Source organism: Anolis carolinensis, chromosome 4 (genome assembly GCF_035594765.1).
Source record: "Anolis carolinensis isolate JA03-04 chromosome 4, rAnoCar3.1.pri, whole genome shotgun sequence".
Taxonomy (NCBI): Eukaryota; Metazoa; Chordata; class Lepidosauria; order Squamata; family Dactyloidae; genus Anolis; species Anolis carolinensis.
Window position 1 is genome coordinate 120,617,806 of NC_085844.1, and position 19,842 is coordinate 120,637,647.

Genomic DNA, 19,842 nt, shown 5'->3' on the forward strand with positions numbered 1-19,842 from the left:
TGAACAGACCTTTCTTGATGCTTCACAAATAGATAATACAGTAGAGTCTCACTTATCCAACATAAACGGGCTGGCAGAACGTTGGATAAGCGAATATGTTGGATAATAAGGAAGGATTAAGGAAAAGCCTATTAAACATCAAATTAGGTCATGATTTTACAAATTAAGCACCAAAACATCATGTTATACCACAAATTTGACAGAAAAAGAAGTTCAATACACAGTAATGCTATGTAGAAATTACTGTATTTACTAACTTGGCACCAAAATATCATGATGTATTGAAAACATTGACTACAAAAAGCATTGGATAATCCAGAACATTGGATAAGCGAGTGTTGCATAAGTGAGACTCTACTGTAACACCTACTCATGCCCCTCTCTATCAAAGGACATTATGGATCCATAATACAAATTTACAACAATTACACAAAGGATAATTATGAATGTTACTACTATTAATTACTGGCTTATTCGACCTCTTTAAGAGTTATACATGGCTTGCTTTAAAGCAAGTTGAGGACAATTTGAGATGTAACATGCATTATATATGATGAAACTGCAGAACTAGACTAATCTGTTTCAAAAAAGATGTGAAGGCAATAATTCACTTTGTATCAGCAGGGAATCTCAGGTGCTTTTGAAAGCACTTAAAGTGCAATTTCAACTATAAAGAGAGACTACAATATCATAGCAAAATCCTTTTTTATTCTCTGTTGGAAACTTCCCAATCAAGAACACTTTATAAATTAAACCCTGCCATCACCTCATATGTCTATGCATGACTTATTTTTAGAGGAACCACATTTTATGAATGAAGGGTATTCGCCTGTATATATATGATATATTAACCTGATAAAAAGAGAACTCCTGCTGGAATAATTATAGTCATTTACCAGTTTAAAGAAAACCAAATCAAACTGATATATCTCTCCATAATCCTTCATATGAAGCAAATAGGCACATATAGCCTTTTAAATGATGCCATTGCCATAGAACACATACTTAGAAAGAATCTATGTTTTTACAAGAGTACCCTTGGATTCTCATATTATTATATTCATATTTATTACACGTAACTGGATTTTCTTCTGAACAGAATGTCTAAGATTGTTTCATGTTTGCTGTCTAAGCTTGCATAAAGGTAAAGATTTTCCCCTGACATTAGATGTGTGTACGACTCTGAAGGATGGTGCTCATCTCCATTTCTAAGCCGAAGAACCGGCGCTGTCCGTAAATGCCTCCTACGTCGTGTTGCCAGCATGACTACATGGAGCTCTGTTACCGAAGAGGTACCTATTGATCTACTCACATTTGTATGTTTTCAAACTGCTAGGATGGCAGAAGCTGGGTCTAATAGCGGGAGCTCACCCTGTTCCCTGGATTCGAACTGCCGACCTTTAGATCAGCAAGTTGAGCAGCTCAGCAGTTTAATCCGCTGCACCACCAGGGGCTTGCATAGTATATTCATAATCATAAGCAAGTGAAAGGACACCAATGTTCTTTGACTTTAACATTATGCAACACTTAAAACATTTAAATTGCACCAGAAAATGTATTTCTTCAAATTGGCCTTGTAATGGTTTTGACACTAATTAATTCTTAGGATGATTTTAATAGTCTTGAGTATTGAGATGGTATAACATTTTACTGTCTAATTTAAACCTAAATTTATTTTGGCAATATTTGTTTGTTGTCTTGAGTGTTACATTTTTGTAGTAGATGGGATAAAAATAAAATGAAATCAGTCCAATATCCCATTATTTTAAATACAATGTCCACTGATCAAGGAAGGACCCACATTGTTTTTTCCCATGTTTTTGATTAGCAGATGTACAGCGAAAAAAGAGTGATAGTGCCCCATTTTTATTATTATTACTTGAAGCACAACAAGATGAGTCCACAGCAGACATTGTTGTATTGGATCACACGTCAGACACTTCCCAAGTGTCTAGGACTGTGTGATGTATCGGCGAATAATGCGAGCAGATCCCAGTAAGGTGGCCTTCTGCAGCTGGCAGGTGGTAATTTTGTCAGCGCCAATTGTGTTTAAGTGCAGGCCAAGGTCTTTAGGCACTGCACCCAGTGTGTCGATCACCACTGGGACCACCTTGACTGGCTTGTGCCAGAGTCTTTGCAATTCGATCTTTAAATCCTCATATCGTATCAGCTTTTCCAGTTGTTTTTCTTCAATCCTGCTGTCCCCTGGGATTGCAACATCAACAATCCATACTTTGTTTTTTAACACGATCATGAGGTCAGGAATGTTGTTGTTGTTGTTGTTGTTGTTATTACTACTACTACTACTACTACTACTATTATTTAGTTATACCATTACTTTTTCTCTCAACAAGGAGACTAAAGGCGGCTATGATTCCTTCACATTGAGACATGGCAGTTAATGTGATGTCAAACAGTATTCATTCCACAGTGTAGATGCATCCTATACCTATTCCTACACATGTATCTACAGAAGAATCCAGCTTTTCTGACAGCAGCATTTTTATTCTTTCTACCAAGCAGATTATTTTTGGGCCACATGCACATAGTTCACTCCATTTAGTTAATAAATCTGCAAATCTTTGAACAAACGACTAGGATTTCAAGAACTGTAAGTCTCCATGTAAGAGTGTATACACACCTGTGGCAAAGAGCCAAGAGAACTCCATGCATCCCATTTGGCCTTCTTGACAAAGTCCAACATACCTGGCTTTGGAGTTTTACATGGACCTTCAGTAGCCTGCAGGAAGGAGTGGGGAGAGAACTCTTTTAAATCAATTTGTATTAATGAATTAAAAAGTACTGCTTTATTACAAAATCATACTTACATACACGTATATATTAAAATCATACATACAAGTATATATTAAAAATCTTACCTAAAATTTTAGACCTCAGTAGTATACTTTTAACTATAGCACAGAGGAAATGATCAAAGTTAAGCAGAGAATATGTTGTCTAATTTGACCTGTTCAGCAATCTTCCCTCCTTCCCTGATGGAAAAAAGGATGCCCTTCTATGAGGAAATATTCTACCCATGCCATCATTTGATATTTTTTCAATTATTCTATGCTTCCCATGCTTCATATGCATTGCTCAATGTTTCTTTTTTTTTTTTCAGCGTAAAGGTATGTAAACCACATTGGTCAACATACATTTTGGTGCCTGAAATGTCAGACCTGTTTCTGGGTATACTTGACCTGCAGATTCCAAAAAACGGCACAAGTTTTCTCCTGTCAGCTCTAGTTTTTCTTTAAAAACATTTTTATTAAGATTTGAAAAGTGACATACATTAAAAAAACCGAAGATTTGAAGTGAAATAAGGGTGTGTTAATAGGTTGGGTATTGTGGGTAGGGATTGGTTTAGGGAGGAGAGATGTGTAAGGTAACTAGGATATACAAAAAGAAAGATAAAGAGAAAAGAAAAGGTAAAATGGAATGGAAAGGAAGACTTTCTTGTGGCTTCCAAATCATCCAACTGGGTAAAATGACTGTTTTGAACTTGTCTCGTATCCCTCTCCGTTTTTAAGTATACAAGGTATTCCCTGACTGAATGTAATTTTTACTGTGTTCCAGTCTGTTGCTTTCTTTGGTTTGTCTTGATGGGCTGAGATATAGTACGTCAGCTTGTCAGTATTCAGTATGTCTGAAATTTTCAATATCCAGTCTTCTTTGTTTGGTATCTCTTTGAGTTTCCATTTCTTTGCATAGGTTATTCTAGCTCTAGTTTTTCAAATATATAACATATGCTATATACCAGTCTTCATCTTCTCGATGACAGAAAACCATGATAGCCATATCTAAGAAACCAGAGCTGATGCAGTCTAGCGAATGCAATCTTCTGAATCAATACCCCAAAGAACCCCAGGAACAAGCCTAAAAACCAAGACACTGGGCTGTGTTATAATTAACATACAGAGATGTCTAGGCCAGTAGACATCTCCCAGTTCCCCTACACATTCCACTTATGCTTATTTTTACCATCTTTTTGACTTTGCACTGGTATTCAACAGCTCTCCTGTTCTCATTCTGGGAGAGAAGAAGTGTAGTGGAGACCAGTTTGGAAGACAGGCACAATATTTGTATTTAATACAGGTATGCACTATGCACCAGAGACCAATCACAGAGACTTGTAATCTGCACAAGATGTCTCTGCTTGGTTGTATTTCAATGCTGGTTTCATGTTCCAATTATAAACCTTAGGAGAGGAGAGGGCTCAAGAAAAAGATGTGTTTTGGACAGAATTTGGGGACACAGTATTTGTGGCATCACTAAGATTGGTACTGCCCGGTGCAGGAATTCATAGTGTCATCCTCATGGATCTCACACAGAATCTTTAGTAATGCTTTTGTAGACATTTTTCATACCATATTTACTCAAGCCTAATGCTAACCTTTTTTGGCTAAATTACATTGCCAAAATTGAGGAGAGGGCATGGTATAAATAAAGCATCATTACCATCATCATCATCATCATCATCATCATCATCATCATCATCATCATCATGGTGAAAACAGATTAAAAAATACTAAAATAAATATAGTAAAATAAACATAACAAAGGCTACCCTCCATACCAATAAAATGTAGGTTAAAATTCAGTATAAAAATGATTGGGTAGGCCTGCCAGAACGTTACTTGTAGATTTCTGTATATCACTTATTGTAATGACAAAATCAGGGACCATAACAACAGTAGCAATGATTAACAGTATGTAATCAAAACTATGTGATCTGAAGTGTTATTGTAATTATGAAATAATGACAACTTTGACCATAGTGCATGCACATTAGAAGATTCAAAGACAAAATGAGCATAGAGGTTTACCCTCGTGGGTATATTGATATAGTATATGTAAATTGAAAACTGTTTATGAAAAATGTTCTTGTGGTTACAACTAACTACGGAGATATTGTTATTATTAAAATTTCTGCAGTAATACTGTATACGGATTTTACAGGCAGTCAATCTGATGTCACCTAATCTGATGGTTGTTACACAATGTGATCTGCACGCAAACATATGCATACACCCTGATGAGATACCACTGCACAGAATTATCAGTAATATATTAGAAATGTAGTTTGGCTCTTAGCCTTGGAATATAATCAGAAACAATGGTAAAGATGCCTCAGGCATTCTGCAATATGCTTGTTCTTGACAGAAAACTGTTAACAGCTCTATATAAGACATTTAATTGCCCTCAGAAATTATTCTGTGTAAGATTATCTGAAAAAAAGGGATTAAGAAAAACTAGGAGAATTACCAGAGAAGCAAGCTTACCTAAATTTGTGAAACAAGCAGGTTTATAAACAAAATAATTAAGAACATGTTTTGTGCAACAGAATGCATGCTTTAACCCTTATCTAACCAGGACTTTTTAGTATCCCAGAATCAATTTACAGAAGACTAGACCTACAAAATAGGCATTTTACAGTTTTGGAGTTTTATCCTGTGAATTGTAATATATTAGGGCAAAAAATGACCATGATATTTTGAAGAGGGGGGATCCACAATGTTGAAGAACAAAGCTGACTCACAATGGGTGCTAGTAGTTTTATCACATTTCGTTGGAAATTCTTCACAAATGGATGCATAGGGGGCACTGGAATAACTGCAGTTGGAAAATACCCAATCTTACAACTTGCATTGGATTTTTTTCTTCTTTTCCTGAGCTGAATTCTAGCTCCCAATATTGTCATGGAACATAATATTGTATGGGACCAGAACCATCATGAGCAGATGGAAGTCTCCTACTCTTAGACAGAGAAGGTGCCAGCTTTTGATATATCATGGAAACAAACCAATCTGTTCTAAGAGGTTGCAAAATGTACATGATGTGTCAAAACAGAGCTGGACCATGAAAAGAGCTGCAACTAGTCTGGGTTGTATACTGAAGCCTGAAGATCCACCTCCACTTAAACATGCATCTACCTCAAAAAGGCAATGTTATTTCTGCAACAGGACAGAGGACAAGAAAATCAAATGAAAATGCATCATGCATGGAAAATGTGCTTCCAAATTACACTGACACTGCACCATCACAGCAAAATGCTCTAGATGTATCCAAGCTGGGACAAATGGTCCTCTAATGAAGGAAATGTTCCTCAGCAGTTGCATTGTCACTGGGTTAGAAAATTCTAGGTTGTCCTGCCAAGATATAAAAATAGCTGTTTTCCTTAAGTTTCTACATTTGTTTCCTTGGTTTTATTATTGTTTTAAAATGGAAATAAAATAGTAGGGTTTTGATTGTTGTTGTTTTATTTTGTTATAAGACACAAAAATAGTACTGGTTACAGTTTTTTTGGAAAACTATTAGAGGTGACACTTATGCAAACCCAATGAGGACATTTCTCTTCTCTCCCTGTACTTGGATATGGTGAATATCCACAAACACTTCTACGAGCAACAGGTAATTGAATATCCTATAATCCACTGGAATTCTCCTTGAGATCAGAATACAGCTAGTGACTCACCTAAAACAATGGATGAGGCTTAAACAAACCAATCAGTTATGTCGTACACAATTGTACATGGCTAGATAAAATTATCCCAACAATCAGTTTTCAAAACAGTAACACTTTAAAAATGCAAATGATTGACGTTACCTGTTTATACAATGCATAAAGCTTCAGCTTTACTTCATTTCCAGGGTCATCCTCCAAGAGTTTCAGCTGATCTTTGGCCTTTTCAAAGTCTTCTTGGCTGAACTGCATGATATATTTAGTTGTATGTAACTGGAATACAGGTAAATGAAGACCGGATGCAGTACTGCTGGGAAGAAAAAGAAACCATTAAAAAAAATCTCAGTAGAATAATGAAATGTTGGAGTTATTCATTACGTGTTTAGAAGATCCCAAACCATCACCAGTTAATTACTGACAAAGATCAGTTAATAAGTACAAAGATGTTGCACAAGAAAACATGGCAAAACATCAAGGTGACATAATTAACCTTTGGACATGATTATTTAACTCAAACGTAAGGATTAAGTTGTGTATTTTCTTGGATTGCCACCAAAAAAAAATTAAAGAGTACATACAATGATTGCCAACTGTCGAAAAAATACAACAGAACACAGATTAGGTTTTTGTAGGCTTGAACCAGTGGTCAGAAAACAAAGAGCAAATCTTCTTCAGTCTATATATACATCACGTGAAAACTGCATATTATTTTATAATCAGCCTTCCCCAAAGTAATATCATCCAAGCCTGGATTTCTAACATCCCTATGTACTGTTATGCTGGCTACAGATGATATGAGTCATACATGAAAATATATGGAGGACACCATATTATGAAAGGATTCTTTGGCAGATTAGCATTTTTCATGAGCCTTTCTTTCAGAATCAGCAAAAAAATGGATTTCACTATTCAACCTGCCACAAATAACTAATCTCTGTCCTTAGCACTTCTACAGTCTGCTTTTGACTCTCTCCAAAATGCAGCCGCACCAAACAACCGAATAGTTTTTATATTCCAAGTCAACACATGCAAAATTTGTTCTCAGTAAGCAACCATCAGTTCAGGAATGAAGTGCTGAATTGTTTGGGCCATTGATTAGCTTTTACACACAAACTTATGCTAACTACACCTTCCTCTATACACAGCTCTGTCATTTTAATCCAGTTATTTTAGATTAAATAAACAACTTTCTACAACATTAATCTAACTCAATACCATCTACCTCTCAACAATATGGGAGGCACAAAGTGAGGTGTTGATTCCTTTAGAGTATTTATATTCAACTACACACACACACACACACACACACACACACACACATATATATATATAACCATAAAGGCAAGATATTGCCCGATAAGTGTAAAATCTTAACAGTCACATCCTATGACTAGAATCATAGAATCATAGAATCATAGAATAGTAGAGTTGGAAGAGACCACATGGGCCATCCAGTCCAACCCCCTGCTAAGAAGCAGGAAATCGCATTCAAAGCACCCCCGACAGATGGCCATCCAGCCTCTGCTTAAAAGCCTCCAAAGAAGGAGCCTCCACCACGGCCCCGGGGAGAGAGTTCCACTGTCGAACAGCTCTCACAGTGAGGAAGTTCTTCCTAATGTTCAGGTGGAATCTCCTTTCCTGTAGTTTGAAGCCATTGTTCCGTGTCCTAGTCTCCAGGGCAGCAGAAAACAATCTTGCTCCCTCCTCCCTATGACTTCCCTTCACGTATTTGTACATGGCTATCATGTCTCCTCTCAGCCTTCTCTTCTGCAGGCTAAACATGCCCAGCTCCTTAAGCCGCTCCTCATAGGGCTTGTTCTCCAGACCCTTAATCATTTTAGTCGCCCTCCTCTGGACGTTTTCCAGCTTGTCAACATCTCCCTTCAACTGTGGTGCCCAAAATTGGACACAGTATTCCAGGTGTGGTCTGACCAAGGCAGAATAGAGGGGTACCATGACTTCCCTGGATCTAGACGCTATTCCCCTATTGATGCAGGCCAAAATCCCATTGGCTTTTTTAGCAGCCGCATCACATTGTTGGCTCATGTTTAACTTGTTGTCCACGAGGACTCCAAGGTCTTTTTCGCACACACTGCTGTCAAGCCAGGCGTCCCCCATTCTGTATCTTTGATTTCCATTTTTTCTGCCGAAGTGAAGTATCTTGCATTTGTCCCTGTTGAACTTCATTTTGTTAGTTTTGGCCCATCTCTCTAGTCTGTCAAGATCGTTTTGAATTCTGCTCCTGTCTTCTGGAGTGTTAGCTATCCCTCCCAGTTTTGTGTCGTCTGCAAACTTGATGATTGTGCCTTCTAACCCTTCGTCTAAGTCGTTAATAAAGATGTTGAACAGAACCGGGCCCAGGACGGAGCCCTGCGGCACTCCACTTGTCACTTCTTTCCATGATGAAGACGACGCATTGGTGAGCACCCTTTGGGTTCGTTCGCTTAGCCAATTACAGATCCACCTAACCGTAGTTTTGTCTAGCCCACATTTTACTAGTTTGTTTGCCAGAAGGTCGTGGGGGACTTTGTCGAAGGCCTTACTGAAATCCAGGTATGCTACATCCACAGCATTCCCTGTATCGACCCAACTCGTAACTCTATCGAAAAAAGAGATCAGATTAGTCTGGCATGACTTGTTTTTGGTAAATCCGTGTTGACTATTAGCAATGACCGCATTTGTTTCTAAGTGTTCGCAGACCACTTCCTTAATGATCTTTTCCAGAATTTTGCCTGGTATTGATGTGAGGCTGACCGGACGGTAATTGTTTAGGTCGTTCTTTTTTCCCTTCTTGAAGATAGGGACCACATTCGCCCTCCTCCAATCTGCTGGGACTTCTCCCGTTCTCCAAGAACTCTCGAAGATAATTGCCAGTGGTTCTGAAATAACTTCCGCTAGTTCCTTCAGTACTCTTGGATGTAGCTGATCTGGCCCTGGGGACTTGAATTCGTTTAGAGTGGCCAGGTGTTCCTGGACAACTTGTTTCCCTATTTGGGGTTGGATTTCCCCCAATCCTTCGTCCATTCCATGTTTCTGAGGTTGAAGATGGCTTTCTTTTTGTGAGAAGACTGAGGCAAAGAAGGCATTAAGTAGTTCTGCCTTTTCCCTGTCCCCTGTCGCCATCACCCCATCTTCTCCTTGCAATGGCCCTATCGCCTCCAGGATTTATGTTACTAGGAATTATGTTACACAACTTATATACTTGCAATTTGCCGTTTGTGCACCCTAGTTGTGTAATGAGTGGATTGAATGAAATTATATGATTCGAGTATGATTGAGGTCTATATAAGGCTGAAGACATCATTCTCGGAAAGAAGCCTGGAGAACTGCAAAGGGAGGTGAAGAATCCATGAATTGTTGAACTGTGACAAAAAGTTGCTGATGTGAACTGCTGTCATTGCTGAGCTGTGGAACTGTGGTTGAAAACACCATGTTTACATAGTCAAAGAGAATTGGTCTTTAAATTAAGGAAGTCAAACAATGCTCCTCTTACATTAAGGAAGAAAAACCAACATCTGTCTGAAACTTTCCAAAAGTGTGGCAGACTGCAGGAACACAGGATCTGTACACCCATCTCTTTCTCCAAGGGACACAGAGAGGTGGTGTATCAGCAGAATGGAAGATTTGTGGGGAACGCAATCTGCCCCACGTGTGGGTCTTTCTTATCCAGGAGCAGGAAGAAGGGATGGTAATGTATGAATGTAGTGAATGTATATGTGTGTTTGAATGCTGAGTAAAATGTAACTTCTCCTTTATTTGTGTAACCAATGTAGCTATATAGTCTGTGTCTACTTTGGCAGGCTTTAAATGGTTTAAATGATGCTTATTTCAAGATAATTAGTTAATCTTAATTGTTTTAATTCACTGTATATTGCATTGTAATCTATTGTGTGCTTTTATATTTTTCTTGTTTTATGCCGGCATTGAATATTTGCCATTATTATGTTGGGAGCCCTCCTGAGCCCCTCTGGGAAGGATAGAGCGGGCTCTAAATAAAGCATTATTGTTGTTGTTGTTGTTATGTGTCTAACTTCTTTTTTTGTAAAGTGCCTGGTATACTCTGTCTCACTGAAAATGGAAAACAAGATCATGTTTAAGGCTTAAAAAGTACTCATGACAGTTGTAATTTCTTTCAATTTGTTCTTTCTGCTCTTTGGTCTTTCCGATCTAAATCCTGATGTGGTCCATGAAGTTCCTGGACTTGGCCCAGGTCCAGTTTTGTGTCCTGTTCCCATATTGCTTTATTAATACTTTGAGCCTTCTGTCTATTTGCTAGAGAAACCTTCCTGCTAGTTAACTTAAAACTGTTCTCCAGATAGCTTCCCTTCCACTCCTGACAGGAGAAAAACACTGGCCATTTTCTACTTTGACAAAAGAACTGCTGCTTTGACTAGAACAAGCTGCTTAATGCATAAAAAACAACTGCTAAACTAATATTAAGGAAATTTAGACTGGCTTCTCACAAAACTCAATTTATCCACTCAGTCCTAAAGATGAAGGAGTCAGCAAATGTAGCCCTCCCTACAACTCTCCTTGGTCATAGCCAGTATAGCTAATGATGAAGGATTACCAGAGGTAGAGATCCAAAATGTTTCTGACGCTACATTTAAGCATTTTCTTTGTAAATTAGTGCCAACTAGATAAGCTCTTATTATATCAATTATCTCCTAAGATGGGAGAAAGTTTCCCTCAAAGCCAAAAAAAATAAACTGAGAATGTTGTACTTTGGATATCATCATCATCATCATCATCATCATTTATTTATTTATTACCCACCTCTCCTTGCGGCTCAAGGCGGGGTACAACAGAATTAAAACTGCAAAGTAGAACAAATGCATATAACAAATACACACAGGTAAATTGAAGCTTGAAATTTACTGATAAAAGGCAGGTTAAAATTCAGACATCAAAATTGACTGGGTGAGCCTGCCAGAAGAGATAGGTATTCCGGCCGGTCAGAGTTCTTTCGGCAGGTCATTCCACAGTCTTGGGGCGGCCGATGAAAAGGTACTCTGGGTGACGGTTGCCAGTGGGGTTCTGGCTCGTTGGAGTAAATGCCTCCCCAGAGGATCTGTAATTGTGAGAATCATGAGATTCTAACTTGGTTTTATGGCTTTTAACAGTTTATAGTATTTATATGTTTTTCTTCGGTTTTTGTATATGATGTATTGCATTTTTATCTGTTTGTACATGCGGCATTTAATTTTGCCATATTGTGAGCTGCTTTTGAGTCCCCTTGGGGTGAGAGAAATAATTCAGGAAACTCAAAGGCAACAGGAAAAGAGAAAGAATACAATGCAGATAGATGCGTTTATTTAAGGAAACCATGGCCCCGGGGCTGCAAGATCTGAGAAGGGTTGCTGATGACAGACTTGGACATTTTTCATTCATAGGGTCACCATAAAGTGAAATCAATGTGGCAGCAGTTAACAACAAATGTTTTTCCCTTTTATTTTAACATTCTGTTCCATTTCGATCACTCCCTTTTAGAATTCCATCGTATTTTCCAGACAATAGTTCCTGCATCTTTATTAGTCTGGCTTTCTCATTATAATTCCAAATGGTCACCCTTATTTACCTCATTAAGCACTACCTTAAAGGCAGTAAAATAATTTGGTTTATCTCTATATAACACCAAGCTTCTGTTCTGCAGTTCATCCTTACTGCATAAAGACATCCTTAGTTTTTAGAAGCCATTTCCACCAAGGACCTAACATCAGGATGATGACCTTTCCCAAAAGAGAAGTTTAAAAAACCACATTTCCAATGGCGTCCTTCTCTTATCAAGAGGTTATTGACCTTCCACGATGCCAGCCAGAATCAGAGCAATTTTCTAAAGGGTTACTAAAAGCCTTAATGCAATACAAAGAGATTTCAAAAATCTGCACAGTATGAACAACTGTTTAGCTGAGAACTGCTGTCAAATTGTGTGAGAGAACAACTGCCTGCAATAATAGCAATTTCTTTGGCAGACTTGATCTTTGACATGAACTAAGATCCTAAACAGTCAATCTGTCAAATGCTGAAAAGGAAGAAGACACAGCTTTTCAGCACTATAAAGGCTATGCGTGCTTATGCAGTGTTCAATGAGGCTTGCTCCATAGTCTTTTTAGAATTGCAGCTAGGGTATGGATAAATATCCAGGCAGGGAAAATCAGTTTTTCTCTTAAACAACTGTGAGATATAGGACAAATCTGTGCATATTGAGAAAGGTTTGCATATAAAAATGAAGTATGGTGAGTAACAGACTTGCTGAATTCTAGTAGGTGGATAGAATGGGTTGTATGTGAGGTCATTCACATTAAACATGAGCCAACAATGTGATGTGGCAGCTCAAAAAGCCATTGGGATTTTGGTCTGCATAAATAAGAGTATAGTGTCTAGATCCAGGGAAGTCATGCTACCCTTCTATTCTGCCTTGGTCAGACAACACCTGGAATACTGTGTCCAGTTCTGGGCACTGCAATTTATGGGAGATGTTGTTAAGCTGGAATGTGTCCAGAGGAGGGTGACTAAAATAATCAAAGGTCTGGAGAACAAGCCCCATGAGGAGTGGCTTAAAGAGTTAGGCATGTTTAGCCTGCAGAAGAGAAGGCTGAGAGGAGACATGATGAGGGCCATGTATAAATATGTGAGGTGAAGTCATAGGGAGGAGGGTGCAAGCTTGCTTTCTGCTGCCCTGGGAACTAGGATGCGAAACAATGGCTTCAAACTACAGGAAAGGAGATTCCACCTGAACATTAGGAAGAATATCCTCACTGTGAAAGCTGTTCAGCTGTGGAACTCTCTGCCCTGGAGTGTGGTGGAGGCTCCTTCTTTGGAGGCTTTTAAACAGAGGCTGCATGGCCATCTGTCGGGGGTGCTTTGAATGCGATTTTCCTGCTTCTTGGCAGGGAGTTGGACTGGACGGCCCACGAGGTCTCTTCCAATTCTATGATTCTGTGATTCTATTAAATGCTGTGCTTTTATGAATTTTTAGTTCATATTTAAAAAGGAATAGATCTACATCAGGTGCTTACTACAAATAAGCCATATTCTGTTCATCTTCTTTTTACAAGCACTATGATCAAATCATGGTGCTCCTGTGTGTTGTCTCATACACCCGATACCTTTTTAAAAACCGAAATATTTCCAAAATCCTTTAAAACCTGCAATGGCAACCCATAATCTGTAGATAATCCTAGCATAGCCAATGGTAACAATAAAGGTTTCAGTCCAAAAAGTAGAAAACGAGCAAGATACCTTAACCAAGAGCCTAACACTCTGGAAAGCACTCTGATTGAATAAAACCACTGGATCAATGGGATTTATTTCACAATTAAGCAACAGATTGAATGGATCTACTCTGGTTAGGAGTAAGGAACTGTCTGCTAGCCTTCATCTGTCTTTATTACACAGGATCAATGGAAAGACTTCAAGTTATTTACAACATTCTACAAGGCTACAGCTGTGGTTCAAAACATTAAAATGGTTTATGTCACTCTTTCCTAAGATTATTGAGTAGTGAAAAGAATTTCTGTAAACCACTCATCTTTTTTCAACCCTTATTTCAAAGAAGAAATCACTTCACTCTTTTCCTCTAAGAATGAGTGTAAATTCACAGCTAGATTCATGGCGCATAATCTTATTACGGATAATCCCATCAAATGAACAGCATGCCTGCAAGACAATCTTGTCAATATATTCTAAAGCAGAAAGGCAGCATTGCTTTCATCCTTTTAATGATCTTTCCCCAGGCCGGAATTCTCCAACGTCAAGAGATTTTTGTGTGTGTCAGGAAAGGCTTTTTTATTAAAAGATAATGCTTTAATAATCAATTACTTGGTATACACTAATCTCGTTCTGGCTATTTTCCTGTCTCTGTGCAATTAAAAAGAATAAAAATAGCCAGTTCTGGCACATACCTTGAGTTCTGCATGTCTCCTATTCTCTGAAGGGGGGGGGGGGGGGCGGCAAAATACTGTTTTCACTTGCTTCAGGGTCTTTATGATTCTTGTTCTTTCTTTCAACATCTTTATACCTGTTCTATCTCATAAGGTAAAGGTAAAGCTGTGGCTGTGGAACACCCTCCCCAGAGAAATACGGCAAGCCCCAACCCTTTTGAGTTTTAGAAAAGCCCTGAAAACATGGCTATGTGCCCAGGCTTTTGAAGATTAAACGATAATGACGACCCGGACTGATTTACGGCTACAGCACGAGGATTTTGGAGGAATGGATTTTAATCATATGTTTTTATATTTTTTATATTGTTTTAATTGTTTTATTGGATTTTTATAGCTGTTTTAATTATGTATAGGCATAAAATTGTTGCCAATTTTGTACGCCGCCCTGAGTCCCTTCGGGTGAGAAGGGCGGGATATAAATGTTGGAAATAAATAAATAAAGGTTTTCCCCTGACATTAAATCTAGTCGTGTCCAATTCTGGGGGTTGGTGCTCATCTCCATTTCTAAGCCGAAGAGCCGACGTTGTCCGTAGACACCTCTAAGGTCATGCGGCTGGCATGACTGTATGGAGCACAGTTACCTTCCCGCTGGAGCGGTATCTATTGATCTACTCACATTTGCATGTTTTTGAACTGCTAGGTTGGCAGAAGCTGGGGCTAACAGCGGGTGCTCATTTCTCTCCTCAGATTCGAACCTGCGGGCTTTTGGTCTACAAGTTTCAGCAGCTCAGCGCTTTAACACACTGTGCCACTGGGGGCCCCTCAGGTTGGCAGAAGCTGGAGATAATAGTGGGAGCTCACCCGCTCCTCAGATTTGAACCGCCGATCTTTTGGACAGCAAGTTCGGCAGCTCAGCGGTATAACCTGCTGCACCACTGGGGGCTCCAGGTTCTATCTCATACTTGCAAACTATTTCCATTTCAGATGATGCAATTATTACATTAGCATTTGATCAAAGCAAAAATGAGAAAACATAATGTTAATCCCTCTTTATCTGAAGCCAAAGGAGCATTACAGCAGTTCAGATTATCTCTGTGGGCCTATCTACACAGGCCTGAAAACCTGGTAGAAAGTGGGATAATGGGAGGGGGCTACAAAATGCACACTTGACAGTAGGACACCCAAAATGCCCACTTGACCATGGACCATCATGAAAAACACATGATTAAAAGGTTTACATAAAATCTGATAACAGGCACTGCTACTGAGCACTGTATGCACCAGAGCTCCCAAAAAAAGAGCCGTTCTTGCAGTACTCTAGTATAGGCTGCTCCAGCACTTATTCTTATTTTAAAATCCCAAAACAGCTGATGGAGGGATGTAAACAGATCCACAGACCCACAAGAAAGCAATTCCCATTAGAACTCTCTCCAACCATTCCTTTATTCTGTGTATTACTGAAAGGAAACTGAGCTTGAAATTACATAGTGGGCAGCAGCATGTCACAAGCAAGTAGTCTCAAAGAGACCGGGAGCTCTGTGTGTGGACTCTTTTAATCCCACTTCCTTACTCCAGGTTAAGTGGCTGTATGGAAGGTCCCTATGTGGCCAAAAAGAACAGCATACACACAGAATTCCCACCCAACTGTCTTGCATATTTTCGTGTCGGGAGAGACTTGAGAAACTGCAAGTCACTTCTAGTGTGAGACAATTGTGAGGACATTGCTGAAAGGACCGCCCGGATGTTTTTGATGTTTTTACCATCCTTGTGGGAGGCTTCTCTCATATCTCCGCATGGAGCTGGAGCTGATAGAGGGAGCTCATCCACGCTCACCTCGAGTTGAATTCGAACCAGCAACCTTCAGGTCAGCAACCTAGCCTTCAAGTCAGCAGTCCTGTCGGCACAAGGGTTTAACCCACTGTGCCACCGGGGGCTCCATGGCCATGCATGATCCACTGTTGGCCTGTGAATATTGAGATCGAAATCTGAAGGGATGTCAAGCAATTTCTACTGAAAATGCTTAGAAGCTTCCTCACGAAAGGAAAACAAGTACATGAATAATAAACTTTCTTTCAAATCTTTGATGTGAAAATGAAAACATCTGGCACTTTTTCATAGCAGGACTGTCTCTATATCTTCATTTTGAAAACCATGAAGAAGCTACTAGATCTTTCATTTCAAATGTTGCTGGGGCTGCAACAAAGAGTGTACCAATTTCCACCTGGATGCTGGTAAGTTACGCAAGACATAAACTGGTTTAACTTGCATTCCAGACCCCAAAATAAAAGTTAACTGGTATAACATGTTTCAATAGTTTTCATCAGTAAGACAGTGGTTGTATGATAATCACAAACACAGTGTGCTGAGACCAATAGCTCTCTCATGCAACAATGAAGTTAAGATGTAGCAGCATAACTGGGAACGAGATAGTTACAAAAGTCGACATGCAGCTTGTTAAGTGCAACACTCATGGAGAAAGTTAAGGGTACCAAATCAATTCATAATAACATTACAAGCCAGACATAAACTCTCCAAATTCTCCAAACAGAGCATGAGAGCATCACCACATAAAGTTGGCTAATTACGTCCAATCCTGAATTCATTTTCAGCATATAGATTACTTTTGCTCTTCTAGATATTTCTTGCCAAATACTAAGGCTTTTTACTGTTCTGGAGGAGCCCTCAACTGAAGTGGGAGCCAAGCAAAACTTTTGTATGGAAGGAATATACAGTGGGCAACCAAAAATTGCCCCCTTTTGCAAATAATATTCAATTAATTAGCATGAACATTTACAGCAGAAATACAGTAATGGTAAAATGCTTCAGGGTAGTGATATTTTTCTTTCATTGATGCTTAGAGCACGGGACAAATTCCAATTGTTTACAATCTATTAGGTACCCAAATGACACTTCTGAGGTTATGCACCATTGAAACTACTGTACTGATTTTCATCCTGGACAGGACTAAAAATTTGAACAATGTTTCACATCTAAAATTAATGGTCCTGGAGAGCTCTTAAAAATGTTCTTGAGGGTTGTATGTAGCTGCAGTGTTCCTCACTCCTGATCTATGCTGGATTTACATTGCCATATAATTAACTTTCGGAATGCAGATTAACTGCATTGAACTGGATAATATGAGTCTGCTTTACTATGTAATCCAGTTGGTCTGCATTCTAAAAGTGGATTATATGGCAACGTAGATCCATCCATAAATATGTATCTAACAATTCAACTCAAATACCCAAACACTCTTTCTGCTCCAAAAAAATCAGATCTACAGACATAACAAATCCAGCGCAGTTACCAAAACTAAATTTACAAATGCAAAATAAAAATTAGAACTCCTACTGTATTTTAAAAGGAAATTGAAGGTGTTGTAAAGTATTTCCCTGATAAAATTATGGTGTTTATAATTTAACTATGCAATACATTTCTATAATATTGTACCTGTAGTACAGTAGAGTCTCACTTATCCAACATAAACGGGCCAGCAGAACGTTGGATAAGCGAATATGTTGGATAATAAGGAGAAATTAAGAAAAAGCCTATTAAACATCAAAATAGGTTATAATTTTACAAATTAAGCACCAAAACATCATGTTATACAACAAATTTGACAGAAAAAGTAGTTCATTACACATTAATGCTATGTAGTAATTACTGTATTTACGAATTTAGCACCAAAATATCATGATATATTGAAAACATTGACTACAAAAATGTGTTGGATAATCCAGAACGTTGGATAAGTGAGTGTTGGATAAGTGAGACTCTACTGTATGAAGATATGTAACTTATGCTGTGCTCCAGTTTTGGAGGAAGGTCATGATATAAGAACTGCAGATGAATGTATAATGAATGAGGAAATATGATGCAACAGATTAGAAAAGCAACTGATAATGAGAGGCCAAGTTCTTGTCAGAATAATTATGTTGCTGTAGGTAACAAACATACTGGTACATTCACTGCCAGCAGCAGTAAAAAGAATGCAAGTGTGCCAGCAATAGGAGAAAATGGGGGGGGGGGGGATTTTGTTGCCATCCAGAGAAGAAACTGCTAGCCCTAGAAATACTACATACGGTACACTCTCGGTAAGATGCCTTTGTAAACCACCTATCTCTCATGGGTGACTTTCCAAGGCATCCTCCCCAAAGCTCCTCACGGACCCACCTAAAAGCCAGACAAGATACCTAACAAAATAGGACTCAATAAGACAATATATTTGCAGAACAGTTTTGCCTTTCAATTGTTAAAAAAAAAAAATTTAGATGGAAGGCAAGTGAGGATGGTCTTTGAAGACCAATGTGGAATACCAAGTTCTGAAATGGAAGTAAATTACAAAACATTCCAAGGAAAGAACCAAAAATATGGCCAAAATGAAGCAACGCTATGAGCACTTGCCTGCAATGCATAAGATACCTGCTTGACTAGTCTTTCCAGCTACCCTGCTTTTTTGCAAAACAACCCTTACATCCTTTATATCACTTTAAGAGGTATCTGAAGATCAAATTGAATTATTTTTTTTTTTACCAAATGGTGCTGGTGCGGAAGGGGGGGGGGAGGTCTGCAGGATGCTAAAAGGCAATAGAGAAGTTCTTAAACTGGGGTCCCCAGATGTTTTTGGCCTACAACTCCCAGAAATCCCAGCCAGTTTATCAGCAGTTAGAATTTCTGGGAGTTGAAGGCCAAAACTTCTGGATAGACATTGCTGAACCCTGATTTAACATCTAATTATAAACAGAAATTATACTTTATAACAACTACAGATATCATTGCTACTTATGATAAAACAAACTAAATAATATAAGTACCCCCTAAGAAAACTCTAGTGATAGTTCTGTTGCAAAGATCTAGTAACAAATTGTGGCCCAAAGTCAGATTCTCCCTGGGCCAACTATGATCTACGTACTGCATGCTGCTCCCAGAGACAAACCTACTTGGACACCCATTCCCCAACCTCATATCTTCCACCAAAAAAATTCCAAACCTCAATCTTTCTTGAACATAAATGTTCCTCCCTACTCTACAAATCCCAGGATTCGGTAGGATGTTGCTATAGCTGTTCACATGGGATCATAGTACCAAAAATGTCTACAGTGACACCTCTATATCTGCAGGACTGGTATCCGCAATTTTATTTATCCATGTCTAACAAACTATGTCCTATCTAGGCATTTTCTAGGTCTACAGCTATTGTATAATTGAGCTAAAAGTCCTTCCCTTCAACAGGAGATATAGCTGTGAATTTACATGCAAGTCTCACAAGCTATCCCTCGTGGATATGGGGACTGTACTGTAAAAGGACTCCCAGAGAATCCTGGAATTTCATCGTTTCAAGGTTGGTAACATCAGACAAATTTCCTTGAAAAACAGCATGCCTAAAATGACTCTTTACACATTGTTGCATGCTTTAAACAGGAAATCACAGAGAGGCTCCATAGACTTGGCATCAGCTTTTGTGCACATCTTAGGAATATCCCTAGAATCTCCTAC

General features: G+C 38.7%; 1 protein-coding gene across 4 annotated transcripts in view; it reads right to left on the bottom strand.

The window, feature by feature from the left end:
- Nucleotides 1-19,842, bottom strand: part of eci2 (enoyl-CoA delta isomerase 2) — a 54,334-nt gene that overhangs the window by 19,139 nt on the left and 15,353 nt on the right. For 2 of the 4 annotated variants that reach the window (XM_062977701.1, XM_062977700.1), the window contains exons 2-3: nt 6,608-6,770; nt 2,642-2,740 (exon numbers count right to left, since the gene is read on the bottom strand). In XM_062977701.1, the coding sequence (XP_062833771.1) occupies nt 2,642-2,740; nt 6,608-6,715 (207 nt within the window). In that variant the 5' untranslated portion in view covers nt 6,716-6,770. Of the gene's footprint in view, nt 1-2,641; nt 2,741-6,607; nt 6,774-19,842 lie in introns of all 4 variants that reach the window. The other 2 variants (XM_062977702.1, XM_062977699.1) reach the window with 1 other exon arrangement.